Source organism: Cupressus sempervirens, chromosome 6 (genome assembly GCF_028749045.1).
Source record: "Cupressus sempervirens isolate cs-2001-9-10 chromosome 6, ASM2874904v1, whole genome shotgun sequence".
NCBI classification, from domain to species: Eukaryota; Viridiplantae; Streptophyta; class Pinopsida; order Cupressales; family Cupressaceae; genus Cupressus; species Cupressus sempervirens.
The window spans coordinates 75,412,883-75,432,341 of record NC_143123.1 but is presented as its reverse complement, the minus strand read 5'-3'; the positions used below and the strand labels follow the sequence as shown (position 1 = coordinate 75,432,341).

General features: G+C 35.1%; 1 protein-coding gene across 3 annotated transcripts; it reads right to left on the bottom strand.

Moving 5' to 3' along the window:
- Positions 1-1,636: 1,636 nt before the first annotated feature.
- LOC149551233 (uncharacterized) lies at positions 1,637-6,408 on the bottom strand. Of its 3 annotated transcripts, XM_089789648.1 has the most exons (4): positions 6,156-6,408; positions 5,885-5,979; positions 5,581-5,725; positions 1,637-2,105 (listed from the first exon to the last, which is right to left on the bottom strand). In XM_089789648.1, exons 3-4 carry the CDS (start codon positions 5,632-5,634, stop codon positions 1,806-1,808), a joined length of 354 nt encoding a protein of 117 aa, XP_089645774.1. In that variant the 5' UTR covers positions 5,635-5,725; positions 5,885-5,979; positions 6,156-6,408; the 3' UTR covers positions 1,637-1,805. The 3 variants fall into 3 exon arrangements, 2 of the variants coding, with proteins under 2 accessions (XP_089645774.1, XP_089645775.1); XM_089789649.1 differs by lacking the exon at positions 6,156-6,408 and having other exon boundaries at positions 5,885-6,110; XR_016353283.1 differs by lacking the exon at positions 1,637-2,105 and having other exon boundaries at positions 5,334-5,725.
- Between the last annotated feature and the right edge of the window lie 13,051 nt (positions 6,409-19,459).

Below are 19,459 nucleotides of genomic sequence, written 5' to 3'. Positions count from 1 at the left end.
TAGATAATATAGTTCTATAATAAAAGATATATATATATATATATATTTGTAAAATAAAATAAAAAGTTTAATAAAAGGGAGAAATATTTATAGAAAATCATTTATTTCTTTTCAATCAAATTAAATAAATAAAATTATGAAAATATTTTCTTTTATTTTAAATAAATATTAATCTAATGCATGTAATTTTTATCATTTGCAATAAGAAAATTTATTCTAAAATCATTTGATAGCTAGTAGGACACAATTAGACCATTACTGACTTAAAAAAGGCAAAGGCTTAAGAGTCATAAGTAAAATTAGTATTCCCTCTTACAAAATGAAAAAAAATTTCAAAGCTAAAAACACTTTTAAAAAAATTTGGCTGACGGCTATAATATATGTGGTATCCAAATTTAATTTTTTAATTTACGAAAATAGAAGTAAATCGGAGGATCAATTACAAAATCAAAATTATATAGAACTATCATGATTGATTTTTTAAATCCAACCTCCAATTTTTGCATACACAAATTAAGGGGGTCACAAGGGAACATTACATCCCTCCCTTATATAAGATAGGGACTAATAAACAAATTATAAATGATAAAATCATCCATAAAAAAATAAAAACTCTAAAAAAATTTAAGAAAAGGAAAGCCATCCCATTTGCCAAAAGAAAAAAAACTAACATAACAAACAAGTGCCACTTAGTGGCTTAGTACTTGCCTCTAAGCAACATTAGTTTTTATTTTGAATTTAAATTTAGTTGTAATTGTATTATATACATTAAATATATTATTTTTATAATTATATAGTAGTCTTGTTCTTTGTGCAATAATTTTTATATATTGTTTAAAACATATTTTATAATGATTCATCAACTCCATAGTTTCTTAGTACTTGCCTCTAAGCAACATTAGTTTTTATTTTGAATTTAAATTTAGTTATAATTGTATTATATACAAAAAAAAGTTTCAAAGACATAGTATAAGCTTGCCATTTTCTACATCAAATTTGTCGCAAGATATTAATCCAAGAACTTTTTACCTTACATTTAATTTATAATCTAAGATTTGACTTTTCAATAATACTTGTTAATCTATAACTATGACTATAATATAAAGTAAAATTAACATTAAAATATATAATATAGAAAGGTAAATAAGAAATCATTTCTTAATGCTTAAAAAAATATTATTATAAATATATAATAGATAATATAGTTCTATAATATATATATATATATATATATATATATATATATATATATATATATATATATATATATATATATATATATATATATATATATAATAAAACTGTAAAATAAAATAAAAAATTTAATAAAAAGGAGAAATATTTATAGAAAATCATTTATTTCTTTTCAATCAAAGGAAATAAATAAAATTATGTAAATAATTTCTTTTATTTTAAATAAAAATAAATCTAATGCATGTAATTTTTATCATTTGCAATAAGAAAATTTATTCTAAAATTATTTGATAGCTAGTAGGACACAATTAGACCATTACTTACTTAAAAAAGGCAAAGGCTTAAGAGTCATAAGTAAAATTAGTATTCCCTCTTACAAAATGAAAAAAACTTTTCAAAGCTAAAAACAATTTAAAAAAATTTGGGTGACGGCTATAATATATGTGGTATCCAAATTAAATTTTTTTTTTTAATATTAGAAATAAGAGTTTTAGAACCAGAAAAAACACCAGAGTATCAATACGAATATACATAAGGAGGCCAAGCCTCACCCAGACGAGAAAGTATCAGTTGAACATACAAAGCAACAAAAGGAGGAAAAGCAAAACTATCTAGTTGAGAAGATCATAGTGATTGTCAACCCAGGCAGTCCAGCCTAAGGGACCTTCCATCCAAACTATACTTTTATGCCCTTGAATCTGCACCATCATAAATAACTCTTCTTTTCTAGCATTCCCTTTTTCTCTAATATATTTGTTCAATCTATTGCAAGCTTGCTCAAAAACATGCAGATCATCCAAAGTACTACGCCACTGGTACCCACGCTTAAGCTCAAGGTAGTAAAGAGCAGCATGCCCATCACAAAGGAACCTCCTCATATTGTCCCGTTCAATCATCATAGTAGTATGCACCTGCAAGAAGATTTTAAAGTAAGTGAGTTTTCGAAAAAAATCAGTAAGATCCCTATGCTTACCTTGATACCTTTCCTCGTTCCTGCACTTCCAGATTTGCCAGAGAATGTTAGATGACAATATATTCCAAAATAAATTGGTATCTTCAGGAAGACCATTAATATGACCAGAAATAATATCAAAAATATTAACATTAATAGGATAAACAATGCCAAACATTTTCCATATTTCTTTAGCAAAAATACAATCAAGAAGGATATGTCTACCAGTTTCAAGAACTCTACACAAGTTACAAATATCAGAATTAACAAAATCTCTCTTTATAGGTAGCTTGTCCAACAAAACTAACCATTTGAAACATCTAATCTTGGGTTCCACAGGATTCTTCCACAAGATATCAAAATACTTTTTCAAAGCATCAACATCATAAGAAGAGTACCAAACAACATTAATATGATTGATAATATCAATATTACAATCAATGATTTTATAAATATTCTTAGCTTTGAGTAGAGTAGTAATGATACCACCAAGCCATTTGCACTTCAGGAACCTGAGAGAATCAGTGTGGCAAACAGTGGGAAGACCAACAGAAGCTTGCACAATCATGTTATAAGTTCTTCTATGGGAATCCGGGATAGCATATTTATCCTTAAGAATATCCCAAGGCATAATTTGATCATACTCAAAGAGATCCATAAATTGTTTAATACCTTTATTAGCCCACTACCTGGTAGAACACCCTTGGGTAAGGGCCAAAGGTTTACCATTTAGGTGGAGATTCCACCAAATGGATCTTTCACCATGGAGTTGAATATTGGAATGAAACTCCTTGTTAGTGATGAATTTCCTAACATGATCACAAGCCTTCCAAATAGACCTGAAAACCACAGAGCCTTGAACCATGACAGTAAAATTACCAAGAATGAGGTCACAAAAGGGGAGGCTAGTCCAAGACTTAGCTTTTCTAGGAACACCCCTCTCAATATTGCTCCTAACTAGCACTTTCCAAGGAGAATCACCCTCCATGGACTGAAAAATCCACTTGGCAGACAAGGATATACCTTGAGTTCTTAAATCCTTCAGCCCAAGTCCCCCAAGGGTCTTGTCAGTGTGGCACCAAGCCCACTTAACAGAGTGGATCTTTCGATTCCCTTTGCCATTAGACCAGAGGAATTGTCTGATGGACTTCTGGATTTCAGAAATCTGATAGTTATTAAAACACCAAGTAGAAGAATAATATATGGTGTATGAGGACAATATCTTCTGGCAAACCTGAATTCTGCCTGCCAAAGATAACGCCCTGTTATGCCATTTGTTCAGCTTTTTATCAATCTTCTCTTTCACCCAAGACCACATGTCTTTGAGGTTAGGCTCCACCGAGAAAGGGATGCCAAGATATCTAATGATCCTATTAGGACCACCCCATTTAAAATTGTATTGGAGAAACCAGTCCGGGGGCCGCTCATCCCAACCTAAACAAATTGATTTAGCTTGAGATATCTTAGCCCCAGAAATAGAACAAAAAAGATTGAGTTTAACTTGCATGTTCCTGAAATTATTTTCTGAAAGTTCAAGGAATAAAGCGGTATCATCCGCAAATTGACAATTGATGAGCTCTTCATTATTAGGCAGATAAATACCTCTAACCTCCGAAGATAAGGAATTATCTCTGAGGATATAATAAAGAGCTTTCGAAGCTATGACAAAGAGAGCGGGTGCCAGAGGGCACCCTTGCCTAATGGATCTCCCAAGAGAAAAAGGAGCAGAAAGAATACCATTGACCTCAACCTGAGCAGAAGCATCATTAAGAAGCATAGCCACGGTGTTACAAAAGAAAGGAGGAAAACCAAAAGCATCCAGCATCATAAGGATAAATCTCCATTCAATCCTGTCATAAGCCTTCTCAAAATCCAAAAGGAGCATGGCAGAGTTTTGATGAGAGTATCTAGACCAATCCATGGCTTCCCAGCTAGTTATGAGATTCTCAAGAATATATCTACCCTTGATAAAACCAGTTTGGGTAAATTTAAATTTTTAATTTTTTAATTTATGAAAATACAAGTAAATCGGAGGATCAATTACAAAATCAAAATTATATAGAACTGTCATGATTGATTTTTTAAATCCAACCTCCAATTTTTGCATAAATAAATTAAGGGGGTCACAAGGGAACATTACTTCCCTCCCTTATATAAGATAGGGACTAATAAACAAAATTATAAATGATAAAATCATCCATAAAATTTTAAAAACCCTAAAAAATTTAAGAAAAGAAAGAAGTCATCCCATTTGCCAAAAGAAAAAAATCTAACATAACAAACAAGTGCCACTTAGTGGCTTAGTACTAGCCTCTAAGAAACATTAGTTTTTATTTTGAATTTAAATTTAGTTGTAATTGTATTATATACATTAAATATATTATTTTTATAATTATATAGTAGTCTTGTTCTTTGTGCAATAATTTTTTATATATTGTTTAAACCATATTTTATAATGATTCATCAACTCTATAGTTTCTTAGTACTTGCCTCTAAGCAACATTAGTTTTTATTTTGAATTTAAATTTAGTTGTAATTGTATTATATACATTATATATATTATTTTTATAACTATATAGTAGTCTTGTTCTTTGTGCAATAATTTTATATATATTGTTTAAAACATATTTTATAAGCATTCATCAACTCCATAATTTCTCATGATGTAAGAAGCATCTATACAACCACATTGATCTCACCTAAGATTTACACATTGTAATATATTTTAAAATTTTTGATAACATTCATTTGTTGATAATTAGGAATGAGGTATTTAAAATATATTTTATAGAATATCATATTTCAGAAATCATAAATCTGCAAGTAAGGCATCAATTGATTCATCTAATTAAAACAAAGAAAAATAATTTACACAAATTGTAAAGTTAAAAATTTAACATGTATATTTTAGAAATCAAATATGTATAATAAAAGATTATATATATATATAAATTTGATTGATTAATGACAATTCATTTAATCACTAATTAACATTAGCAATTCAAAAAGTAATAGAACAATACTTAGCCTTACTAATAAACAATATTATAAATGATTGAAATTATTCTATGAAAAAAATCATTTAAAATTTTAGAAAAAGAAAGTTAATGAGTAAAAAAATCTAATAACAAGTTTCCCGCAAGCCCATTCCTCATAACTCTCTATTTCTTTTCTGGAAAGGGACGGATTTCTTTAAAACGTCTGAAAAGTATAAAATCAGAAAATTGACAAGTAAAATTTGACAGTCCACAAGTTCACCCATGACTGCATGGAATTTGACTGCAATACTTTTATCTTCTCAGCACAAAATCCAAAACATATATAATTAATTCAGAGCTCAAAGCACAAAATCCAAAACATATAATTAATTCAGAGCTCAAATCCCAAAATCCAAAACATATAATTAATTCAGAGCTCAAATCCCAAAATCTTACAGACAAAAGAAGAAGAGAAGTCATTCCATTCTGCCATCGTGTATTTTGAATCATAAAATTGTGAAAAGTCGTTCTATCCTCAGCGCAATCTCCGAGAGAGAGACGTACTCCATGGAAGAATCAATTAATTGGGTTGCAGGTGCGACTAGTCAAATCACGTACCACGGTTACGAAGCGGAAAGACAGCAATGGAATTAGCAAAATGTTAATTTAGATCTGCCGCAGCAGAGCCTCAAATTTTCAAAGATTAAACCCTAATTTTCATCAGAACACTAAAAACACATTTTCACAAATAAAACCCTACCTGGAAATGGAAGAGACAGAAATAGTACACGCACTGTACATTAGTCCATCGTGGGATTAAATCTCGAAGGCTGGCTAAAGAAGATGTCACAGAGTCTGAAACGACTAAAATTAAATCCTAATTTTCCTCAGAAACCCTAACTTTATCCAAAAATCACTTTTTATTCATAATTAAACCCTAACTTCCATTAAAAACAATAAATTTTCATCAAGAACTCTCTTTTAAAAAAAAAAACTAAACCTAGCTGGATGTAGAAGAGTCTGGACAGTACCTTTAGTACTGTACTGCATTGAAAATCAAGGCAGGCTGACGGAGATGTGACACCCTTGCCGCGTCTCTTCCAGAAGGAAAGTCTGTATTGGTTGAATGATCCGGCGGGCCCGAAAATCGATCCTGAGATCTAGTGGGGGACATCTGGCCCTCTGCCTCCGCCGCACCTTACGTGGCCCCGCGCATCTGCCTTTCATGCTGCGCCATTCTTCTCTTTTGAATTATTTCTGTCATTCAATTTAATGCGGAGGTCGTTCATATCAAAGTGACAGTGCAAGCTTTCGTGTACGAGTTTATGCTGTTTTATCTAGATTTTTTTCCCACAAGGTTCAACGACTTTCATTTTTCTTTCCTTTTTCTCTTTTTTTAAAAGAATAAAAGACTCGTCGGTATCCATTCCATTAATATTTCTTAGGATCTCAGTTCATCTCTTATGACTTGAAAGTTTTTATATTGAAAGAAGCATTTTATTGTAGATAGTAGTTTTCCACAATTCATTAGAATTCTTAGCCGTGCTTTTTGGGTAGATTGTGTTACAATTTTTGCAAAAATTGTAACACAATCTACTCAGAAAACACAATTAAGAAGCATTTTATTAACATAAATAAACATTTACAATTATATGACAGCAGATGCAATGTTCTCTGGTATAACAGTAGTAGCTATATTACAACAAATGATCATCTGAGTTAACAACGGCATTGAGAATATTATAAATGAATAAGGCAACTGCTTCCAAATCTCCATCAACGCACCGGGCGATTCCTTGAAAGTATCAACAGCCATGACTGAAGAAAGCTAAAGCAAAGCTGCAACCAAGATGTACATATTCCAGGGTGAAAGCATATAATTGAACACCATATTGCACAAGACTAATTGATGATAGCTTGATTAGCTCGAATTTTAAACTTTTCTTCAAAAGCACAAAGCTGATAATTTACATGTTCGAACGATTTTTTAAGAGCTATATTGGTCTGAAGGGCGGCTTTCAGAGTAAGGAGCATAGAAGCGAAATCTGAAGTTACCATCAAATAATCAACCTCAAACAAATGGAAAGTGTAAGCAAAGACAACCATACACCTTAATCGTCAAATCTGCTTATGGATAATGTGCCTGAAGGATTGAATGATAATATAAGGGGCTGGAGAAAAACTAAGTAATGCATTTTTCTAAGACTAGGTTTGAGGAAACAAAGTCGGAAAGGTGGAAAGGAGGAACCTTTAGAGTTTCTGGGCATGAGGGCAAAACCAAAATGTGTGCTTAATAGTCTCTCTTTTATGGCAAAAGGGGCAACTTGGACGAGGGCTAATAAAAAAGAGATTGTCGCCAATTGAATGACATGCAAAATTTTCCACGCCAACATCAGCTTTAGACTTCTAGATGGGTGTGCTTAATTTGTTCCAAGAGGATCTTTTAAGATTACACTGCCACTTGGTGTTAAGTCACTGGGAAAGTTGAATGGTAGGGAGCAATTGTTTATACACAACTTTGAGTGGGAAACTTTGAAAAGTATGATTGCTGGGCCATCTCTAGTCCTTTAAAAACCTATCATTGCAAGGTGTGGACATGAGGCACAACAATTTAGGTCTCATCAGATGAAGGATTTGAAGAATTGGTCTTTTATAAATGGAGGATAGATTGTACTGTGATTTGATTTACTCCCATGATTTCCAGTCAAACCTAAGGGTGTCCCATAAGTCACCAAACACACAAATACCTTTCTTAAATAGCTGTCTTCCGTTGAGATATTTTAAGATAGCTAGAGAGCTATTGTTTTCCTAGACTAGTCAGTTCCACCAAATGGAGGAAGCAAAACTTAAACCATGACTTAAAGACTAATCATACCAACACAATTTCTTCGTAGTCATTTGCCAAGCCCTCCAAATGGAATTAAAGGGAGCTGAACCATGGGTTTTAAAATAGGGGGCCAACAACAATTTATCTTGCCAACTAACTGGTTCCATGATTTCCCAGTAGTAGTTGTTTGAATACAGTATCGAATCAAATGTTTGCAAGGTGTATCTCCCTCTAAGGCCCTTAGAATCCATTTTTGTTGAGGCAAATGCCTTGTATGGATCAATAATGCCCAAACCACCTTTATCCCTTGGTTGGATACAATGTGTAGACACTAAAAATTGTCCCGAATGACTTTATTAATTTAATTAATAATGGTCACATTCTTCTACTTATTTAATTAAAATTATTTTAATTAAATAGGTTCATTTTTGGCCTAAGTATTTAAATTTAATTTAAATACTTCCTAGCCTTAATGTGTTAAATTTAATTTAACACATGATTCTCCATTTATTCCCTTTTTTTTAATAAATTTTATTTATTTAAATCCTCCATATCCTATTAATTTATTCTAGACCTAAATTAAATTTAATTTCATTTAATTTAATTTTTATCCTAATCTATAAGCCTAAGAGTATGTGTACTCTTATGAGTTGTCATCATAAGGGTTTACATTTCTTTTTAAGCACATGGTGTCTACAACTTGAAAACTTTCTACACACATGTGCCACCTCATCATTTTATCCTCCCAACTAAGGATATGAGATAAGATGCTTAATTGCTAATCCTTATTCTTATCTTTTAGACACCCTCTAGATGTTTCTTGAGAGTCTTTAAATAGAAGCCTTGTCTCAAGCATTGCATATAGAGGATTATTGGATTACATTAACACGCCGTCGCTTTGAGTCTAGAATCACCTCATTGAGAGCTTGCATTATAGCTACATTTCCATATGGAGTTCATAGGCTGCATATTAGTGATTTGATAGTTGGTAAGATTTACATTTTGTATTGCATCTTAGTTTTAGTTGTGCATTCATATTTAGTTTACATTCTAGTTTCAGTTTTCATTCTAGTTATAGCTTGCATCCATAGATAGTTTTCATAATTTCATGTTCATTGCATCATAGAATACCTTTGAGTGTGACTTCCTGTAATGATCCCATCTTTTCGCTGTTGACCAAGTGTGTGTGCGTTAGCCTTGTTCTACATGGTCCCGAGGGCTAACGAAGGGTTTAATGGGATCCTGGAGTGTTTTGGCCTAGTCATTTCCAGTTTGGGCCAAAACGAAGTTGATTTACTCAGTTTCAGGCATACTTACTATTTTTAGTAAGTCGACAGGACACAGTGCAAGTCCATTTTGGTGATTGGGTTCGATAATCCTCGGTGAGAGCTTTTCGATGAGCTATCACTCGCATTATTCGGAGTCCGATTGCTAATACATTTTAATGCCTGAAGTTTTATTAAAGTAACGTCTAATTTAATTAAAAAATATTAAAGTGTTACTTTAATATTTATTTTATGGTGATGTGTACCCAAGGGAGACATAAGGGGTATTTTAATATATGTTTTATATATTACACATCTTTTATCCCACATTTTCCATATGAGTTGAGCGGACCCTTGGAAATAGAATAAAAGGAAGCATTTGTGGCTTCATTAGGCAGGTTGAATATGAGAAGAAATTGGTGTGTGAGTTGCAGCTTTGTTCTTGGCATTTGAGGACGTCTATCCTCTTTTGTAACATTCTAGACGTCATTCCGTTGGGGTTTGGACTTTGGAATTCTTTCTTATTGGCTTCATTATCAGGCAGTTTAGTTGCATTTCCGGCTACAGGCAGATTTGATATTTTGCTCATATCTTCTTCACTACTTGTCCGACGCTTATGCTGCTTGGAGGGAATGGTATTATGAAGGTAGTGGACTGATTGGAGGACAAAGTATTGTAGCAGCAAGTTCGTAAGCATGGGCTGGAGTATTATGACAATATTGTTGAAGTAATTAGTGAGTTGATAAATCTGTTATGTATTTGGTTTTATGAATTCTGAAAATAACATTTTATTAGCAGCAGTTCATTTCCACTTTGCATATTATTGTAGTTTATTTCTTGTTTATGTTGTATGGTACCAATTCCATGCACGAAACACAACAAACAAATAAACGTTTGATTTCCAGAGTTATAAGAGGTTTTAAGAAGTTGAATGCAAACTGTTTGACATAATTCCTTTCAGCAATTTGGTTTAGTTTTTTTGGACATCCAGGGGTGCCCATTACAGTGGTATCAGAGCTATAAGTCCTGCCATCCTCTGGAGATCATATTGATAGCCGGATAAAGATGTATATTAGTCCAGATCAAGATGTGATGTTCATCCAGTTATTGGGTACACTAGAGAAGAGGCAACGTATGCAACAAGAGCAGAATAGGCGAATGGATATGATGTTGCAGCTTATGGCTAGACAGATGGGCATCAACATTGATGATTTGTATATTGCTCCAAAGCAGAAAGTAGTCGATTTCTCAGGTGGGATCGAGACACGTATAGAGCCAGCCAGCTATGATGTTGGTGATGTGGGCATTTCAGCAGAGTCAGTAGAGACATGCATGCAAAGTCAAGAGACCACATATGAAGCCTTGTCGGGGGATGATGACATAGCAATAGTGGAATTAGGAGAATGCGAGGATACTATCATATCAGCAACCACTTCTATGTCACTTGAAGCATCCAATGAGGAGTTTAATGGTATAAATGCAGTGGTCGATGTATTTTCTAATGAAGCCACACATGTTAATGATTATGAGTTTTCATCAACTACAAATTCAATTCATTTTTCTGTTGCAGCAGTTAATGTTGTTCCTATGTCCATATATTTCGATGCGGCAACACCTATTGTTGATACAGTTAGCATGAGTACATATGGTTCACCTAAAACTACATCTTTTTCAATGCATGATGGTGATAATATGCATTCCATTCCAATATATATTATGTGGATGGATAAAGGTAAGAAGATGTTTCATAGATCTTCTATGGAGTTGCCTTATGGTGACATTCTGACTTCATCAGCACAAGTTTTGAATGCTAGGCTACAGGGGTTGGTCCTGATGATGCGGATTTGCAGTTGGTTTAACTTCCATATGGATATCACACATTACTTCAATTGGGATCCAGGTGGAGGTTGGAGTTCATTATGTTACTTAATTGCTTGAGGACAAGCAATTTCAAGGAGGGCGGATTTGTAATGATCCCATCTTTTCGCTGTTGACCAAGTGTGTGTGCGTTAGCCTTGTTCTACATGGTCCCGAGGGCTAACGAAGGGTTTAATGGGATCCTGGAGTGTTTTGGCCTAGTCATTTCCAGTTTGGGCCAAAACGAAGTTGATTTACTCAGTTTCAGGCATACTTACTATTTTTAGTAAGTCGGCAGGACACAGTGCAAGTCCATTTTGGTGATTGGGTTCGATAATCCTCGGTGAGAGCTTTCCGATGAGCTATCACTCGCATTATTCGGAGTCCGATTGCTAATACATTTTAATGCCTGAAGTTTTATTAAAGTAACGTCTAATTTAATTAAAAAATATTAAAGTGTTACTTTAATATTTATTTTATGGTGATGTGTACCCAAGGGAGACATAAGGGGTATTTTAATATATGTTTTATATATTACACATCTTTTATCCCACATTTTCCATATGAGTTGAGCGGACCCTTGGAAATAGAATAAAAGGAAGCATTTGTGGCTTCATTAGGCAGGTTGAATATGAGAAGAAATTGGTGTGTGAGTTGCAGCTTTGTTCTTGGCATTTGAGGACGTCTATCCTCTTTTGTAACATTCTAGACGTCATTCTGTTGGGGTTTGGCCTTTGGAATTCTTTCTTATTGGCTTCATTATCAGGCAGTTTAGTTGCATTTCCGGCTACAGGCAGATTTGATATTTTGCTCATATCTTCTTCACTACTTGTCCGACGCTTATGCTGCTTGGAGGGAATGGTATTATGAAGGTAGTGGACTGATTGGAGGACAAAGTATTGTAGCAGCATGTTCGTAAGCATGGGCTGGAGTATTATGACAATATTGTTGAAGTAATTAGTGAGTTGATAAATCTGTTATGTATTTGGTTTTATGAATTCTGAAAATAACATTTTATTAGCAGCAGTTCATTTCCACTTTGCATATTATTGTAGTTTATTTCTTGTTTATGTTGTATGGTACCAATTCCATGCACGAAACACAACAAACAAATAAACGTTTGATTTCCAGAGTTATAAGAGGTTTTAAGAAGTTGAATACAAACTGTTTGACATAATTCCTTTCAGCAATTTGGTTTAGTTTTTTTGGACATCCAGGGGTGCCCATTACAGTTGTAATGATCCCATCTTTTCGCTGTTGACCAAGTGTGTGTGCATTAGCCTTGTTCTACATGGTCCCGAGGGCTAACGAAGGGTTTAATGGGATCCTGGAGTGTTTTGGCCTAGTCATTTCCAGTTTGGGCCAAAACGAAGTTGATTTACTCAGTTTCAGGCATACTTACTATTTTTAGTAAGTCGGCAGGACACAGTGCAAGTCCATTTTGGTGATTGGGTTCGATAATCCTCGGTGAGAGCTTTCCGATGAGCTATCACTCGCATTATTCGGAGTCCGATTGCTAATACATTTTAATGCCTGAAGTTTTATTAAAGTAACGTCTAATTTAATTAAAAAATATTAAAGTGTTACTTTAATATTTATTTTATGGTGATGTGTACCCAAGGGAGACATAAGGGGTATTTTAATATATGTTTTATATATTACACATCTTTTATCCCACATTTTCCATATGAGTTGAGCGGACCCTTGGAAATAGAATAAAAGGAAGCATTTGTGGCTTCATTAGGCAGGTTGAATATGAGAAGAAATTGGTGTGTGAGTTGCAGCTTTGTTCTTGGCATTTGAGGACGTCTATCCTCTTTTGTAACATTCTAGACGTCATTCCGTTGGGGTTTGGCCTTTGGAATTCTTTCTTATTGGCTTCATTATCAGGCAGTTTAGTTGCATTTTCGGCTACAGGCAGATTTGATATTTTGCTCATATCTTCTTCACTACTTGTCCGACGCTTATGCTGCTTGGAGAGAATGGTATTATGAAGGTAGTGGACTAATTGGAGGACAAAGTATTGTAGCAGCAAGTTCGTAAGCATGGGCTGGAGTATTATGACAATATTGTTGAAGTAATTAGTGAGTTGATAAATCTGTTATGTATTTAGTTTTATGAATTCTGAAAATAACATTTTATTAGCAGCAGTTCATTTCCACTTTGCATATTATTGTAGTTTATTTCTTGTTTATGTTGTATGGTACCAATTCCATGCACGAAACACAACAAACAAATAAACGTTTGATTTCCAGAGTTATAAGAGATTTTAAGAAGTTGAATGCAAACTGTTTGACATAATTCCTTTCAGCAATTTGGTTTAGTTTTTTTGGACATCCACGGGTGCCCATTACAGTGGTATCAGAGCTATAAGTCCTGCCATCCTCTGGAGATCATATTGATAGCCGGATAAAGATGTATATTAGTCCAGATCAAGATGTGATGTTCATCCAGTTATTGGGTACACTAGAGAAGAGGCAACGTATGCAACAAGAGCAGAATAGGCGAATGGATATGATGTTGCAGCTTATGGCTAGACAGATGGGCATCAACATTGATGATTTGTATGTTGCTCCAAAGCAGAAAGTAGTCGATTTCTCAGGTGGGATCGAGACACGTATAGAGCCAGCCAGCTATGATGTTGGTGATGTGGGCATTTCAGCAGAGTCAGTAGAGACATGCATGCAAAGTCAAGAGACCACATATGAAGCCTTGTCGGGGGATGATGACGTAGCAATAGTGGAATTAGGAGAATGCGAGGATACTATCATATCAGCAACCACTTCTATGTCACTTGAAGCATCCAATGAGGAGTTTAATGGTATAAATGCAGTGGTCGATGTATTTTCTAATGAAGCCACACATGTTAATGATTATGAGTTTTCATCAACTACAAATTCAATTCATTTTTCTGTTGCAGCAGTTAATGTTGTTCCTATGTCCATATATTTCGATGCGGCAACACCTATTGTTGATACAGTTAGCATGAGTACATATGGTTCACCTAAAACTACATCTTTTTCAATGCATGATGGTGATAATATGCATTCCATTCCAATATATATTATGTGGATGGATAAAGGTAAGAAGACGTTTCATAGATCTTCTATGGAGTTGCCTTATGGTGACATTCTGACTTCATCAGCACAAGTTTTGAATGCTAGGCTACAGGGGTTGGTCCTGATGATGCGGATTTGCAGTTGGTTTAACTTCCATATGGATATCACACATTACTTCAATTGGGATCCAGGTGGAGGTTGGAGTTCATTATGTTACTTAATTGCTTGAGGACAAGCAATTTCAAGGAGGGCGGATTTGTAATGATCCCATCTTTTCGCTGTTGACCAAGTGTGTGTGCGTTAGCCTTGTTCTACATGGTCCCGAGGGCTAACGAAGGGTTTAATGGGATCCTGGAGTGTTTTGGCCTAGTCATTTCCAGTTTGGGCCAAAATGAAGTTGATTTACTCAGTTTCAGGCATACTTACTATTTTTAGTAAGTCGGCAGGACACAGTGCAAGTCCATTTTGGTGATTGGGTTCGATAATCCTCGGTGAGAGCTTTTCGATGAGCTATCACTCGCATTATTCGGAGTCCGATTGCTAATACATTTTAATACCTGAAGTTTTATTAAAGTAACGTCTAATTTAATTAAAAAATATTAAAGTGTTACTTTAATATTTATTTTATGGTGATGTGTACCCAAGAGAGACATAAGGGGTATTTTAATATATGTTTTATATATTACACATCTTTTATCCCACATTTTCCATATGAGTTGAGCGGACCCTTGGAAATAGAATAAAAGGAAGCATTTGTGGCTTCATTAGGCAGGTTGAATATGAGAAGAAATTGGTGTGTGAGTTGCAGCTTTGTTCTTGGCATTTGAGGACGTCTATCCTCTTTTGTAACATTCTAGACGTCATTCCGTTGGGGTTTGGCCTTTGGAATTCTTTCTTATTGGCTTCATTATCAGGCAGTTTAGTTGCATTTCCGGCTACAGGCAGATTTGATATTTTGCTCATATCTTCTTCACTACTTGTCCGACGCTTATGCTGCTTGGAGGGAATGGTATTATGAAGGTAGTGGACTGATTGGAGGACAAAGTATTGTAGCAGCAAGTTCGTAAGCATGGGCTGGAGTATTATGACAATATTGTTGAAGTAATTAGTGAGTTGATAAATCTGTTATGTATTTGGTTTTATGAATTCTGAAAATAACATTTTATTAGCAGCAGTTCATTTCCACTTTGCATATTATTGTAGTTTATTTCTTGTTTATGTTGTATGGTACCAATTCCATGCACGAAACACAACAAACAAATAAACATTTGATTTCCAGAGTTATAAGAAGTTTTAAGAAGTTGAATGCAAACTGTTTGACATAATTCCTTTCAGCAATTTGGTTTAGTTTTTTTGGACATCCAGGGGTGCCCATTACATTTCCTCCATAGTCATATCTTGAAAGTATTCTTCTTATCATATAGTCTAGGATCATATTGCACATTCACTTTGCACTCACACTCACATTTGCACTTCCACACAAGGGATTTACTTATTGTTGTGTTTGTGAGAGCATACCAAACACACCCTCCATCAAAGATACACCAACAATGGCTACACATAGCTGCCCTTGTTGAGTAGAAGAGGTGGTTGAAATTTTGGTTTGTTAGTTGCTTTTGTGAATTTCTTTTAAATTAGCTTGATTCCTTAGGCTTCCAGCAATTTGTACATTTTTCCAGCACACATTTTGGCACGCCGAGTGGGACCCACATTCCTGATCTCACTTCAGAAGTCCGCTAATAAAACTTTCTACAGTTCGGATTAGCATTTTGTCATCTCTGATAGTCTCAGTGTCGTCTACGTTGCGCGTCTTCGCACATCAGCGTTTGTGAAGATCAGCGTCTCCGAGAACAAGCGTCTACGCCGCTGCCAAAAAAATAAGTTCTTTTTTTTGCGTCTCCGTCTAATTTATTCTGTCGTCTAAGTTAGGGTTTTTTCATCTGCGCTGATTTCTCTGTCGTTAGCACACTGTGATCTGTCGTCTGCGATCCGAAATTGGCATCTCCGCTTTTTATTTTAGCGTCTGCGCTCTGCATTTTGGCATCTGTGCTCTGCACTTTGGCGTCTGCGCTATTCATTTTGGCGTCTGCGCTCTGCACTTTGGCGTCTGCGCTCTGCACTTTGTCATCTTCGTGTTTTAGCGTCTCCGATTATTAGCATTTGTGACTGTTTAGGTTTAAACTAACGGTTAACGATTTTCTTGATCATTTTGTGAGTTTGCAGGTCGAAGATTTATGTTAGAGGACGAACTAGAGTGCAAAAGACTTGGTCACATTTGAAATTGGAGCATTTTAAACGGGTACATTTAGTATAGAGCACATTTGGATTTGGGCCTTAAAATGAAATCACATTCAAAGCCTTAAGGAAAATTAACTTCATTTCAGCATTGTCATTTCAGCATTTTCATTTTCAGCATTTTCTGTTAGTATTTTATTTCCTGCTATTTAAAGTTGGAAAGAATCTTGTATGCTCTAAACACGCGTGTCTTCAATTAGAGTAGCAAACTTAAATTTTTGTGGATAACGAACAAGTGTCTTTTAAACCCCAAGTCCACTTACGTATTCTCTCCCCTCGCGCTTTTGGGTGACCTTGGGTGCACAAGAAATAAGTGGATTGGTTTTTTTATTTTATTAGGAGGCCTGCTTGGGGATTTCATCACCCCTTGGGACGACCTCAACTCGAGCGTTCTGGCGGAGTATAAGAATCGGGAGGTGAATCGAAAGACACCTCTCTTGAAAGTGTAAATATTGTCACTCTTGGTTAAGCCCCAAAGAACTTTATACCTTTGGGAAGTGAAGGAGGAGATTTGGGTTACCGTCTCCCCCCAGCTGTGTGGCAGTATTTCTTTTCATCTACAGAATTGGGCCTCATGTACCTAGTGTATATCAAGGATGCCCTTTAGCTAAGCCTTGTACAACCTAGTATCAGCCTTATTAGGATTGTTGTTGTGTTTGGTGTGTTTGTTCAAAAAATCAAAAAAATCAAAAAACAAAAAAACAAAACAAAAACTTCAAACAAGCCAAAAAACGAGTGAAATTGTGAGGGAACCTTTGCAGTAAGATAGGTTAGGTGAGGTCTCTTTGACTCACAGTCATCTTTTGGAAGTTTTTGCACTAGAGTCATGTTTTGAGTTTTGGTTGAGTTTATTTTTGATGTCAAAAAGTTTGAGTCTTGTTTTGTTCTTGCCATGACCAAAAAAGAGTCAACCAAACCAAGCATAAGAAAGTGAAACTATCCAAACCACCTGTCTACAAAGAAAGGAAGAGACTAACACACGGTGACAAACAATTCAGCTACGCGATCAAGGACATTCAAAAAGAGGAAGCTAGGCAAGACCGCTACGATAGGATCACCTATAACGGAAAACTTCGAAATTGGTCTGCTTTCCCAGGTGTAAACCCAAGGTTCTTATTTCTTGTAAACGAAAATTGAATCAACCGTATAAGTGGCCATTATATATTCGTCTTTCTTATTCATTTCCATTTCTTCCATCTTCAAACTTTCTTCTAAGGGAGCTAAAAACCTAAAAACATCTTTTTATCGTGACATTAGACCTTACATCCATAAGCAAACACCTTATCCTAATCACATTCTCTTATTTGGGACTACAAGTTAGTCTCCAAATCGCAAGCAATCCATTTAGTGTCCTATCTTGCCTATAAGATCACATTTGACTATCTTTGGTGAGAGAAAGATACTCAAGTCTTACTTATTTGGGATCACAAGTCAATCTGCAAATAGTAAGCAGTCCACTCAATACCTTACCTTGCTTATTTGGGACCACAAGTCAGTCTCCAAATAGTAAGTGATCCATTTGGTGTCTTATCTTGCCTACAAGATCATATTTGACTATCTTTGGTAAGAAAAGGATACTATTATCTTTCAATATCATTTTGTTTGCTAAACTAAGGTCTCTTGTTCAAATTTGGGTAGTTGACCCACTGATCATCTAAGGCTAAGAGCTCTCATTTTCATTTTCTATTTCTCTCATAAGCCTTCATTCATAATTTGGCCATTCTTGTATGGTAAACACACGATCAGGAAGGTTTACATTCAACCCCAAAACACATTTGTGGGAATCAACAAAGCAATCAGAAATGGAGAATCTTCCTCCCTTAGCTGCAACTTCATTAGGGGATGTTGTTCCCTCTAATCCGAATCTTGGTATGCCTAATATCCAAGAGCCACAACAACCTTTTCATAATAGCAATCCAGGTGATAATGATGAAGAAGTATACCAAGATGAAGACCCTATTGATTTCGGTGATATTTCTAGTGAGGTTAAGACCTTCCTTGCAGACCCTTACAATGTAGAGATGATGGAGAAATCCATTAAGGCAAAAAAGACCGACATATTCTTAAATCTGATCAAGGATGGTGTTAACGTTCCTACAAGTTTTGATGAGAACATCCTATTTACTCAAGTCAAGAAAGGTGGTGCTCCCTTAGCACCTAGTTCAAGTGCAATGCCAACATCAAGCAAAGGAAAAGAACCTACGGTGACAACTAGTGCTATGCTCACATCTAGCACTTTACCACAACCAACACTTTGCACCAATTCTGAAATCTTTCAACAATTCATCAATGCTCTATCTAATCTTGCCACATATGCTAATGCTCCACAAAACATCTCAACAACTTCAAATGTAGGAGGCCTTAGTATTAGTCAAGCACCAACTCAACCAATGGTCATTTCTACTTAGCCTACACCTTCACTTCAGTTGCATGTGCCTACGACCATGGTAACAACATCGGTGCCAAATGCAATGAGTGCATATCGACAGGGTGGTTCAAATGGAGCAACTCCACCACCCCAGCAGTCACAAGCCCAAACAAACTCTAAAGTAACACATCTCACTCAAATGTTTCATGAACTACAAAATGAGGTGCGCAGCACAAACAATAAAGGGGTAAAACACTTGTCTCTTTATGAGATTTGTCCTTTTGATAAATCTATTCCTGTTACTCCATTCTCGGTTGGTTTTGAGATTCCAAAGTTTGACAAATATATGGGAAAAACATGCCCTGTCGCACATGTAAGGGAGTTCTATATTTTGTGTCAAGAGGTGGCATACAGTGATGATTACCTTAAGAGACTCTTTCCACAAAGTCTCGGAGGCCCTGCATTTGAATGGTTCATAAATCTACCTAAGGATTCTTATACTACCTTCAATGAATTGGAAAATAAGTTCATAGCACAATACTCTTACAACATGGACAATCAGGTTTCATTAAGTGACTTGTGTAATACTAAGCAACAAAATGGAGAAACTTTTGCCAATTTCTTGCAAAGATGGAGACATCTTGCTAGTCGTATGACATACAAA

Coding starts and splice junctions, on each gene's coding strand:
- LOC149551233 (XM_089789648.1), bottom strand. CDS start 5,634: ATGATTCAAAATACACGATGGCAGAATGGAATGACTTCTCTTCTTCTT. Junction 2,106..5,580: donor CTTCTCTTCTTCTTTTGTCT/GTAAGATTTTGG, acceptor ATCTTCTTGCAG/GTGCATACTACTATGATGAT.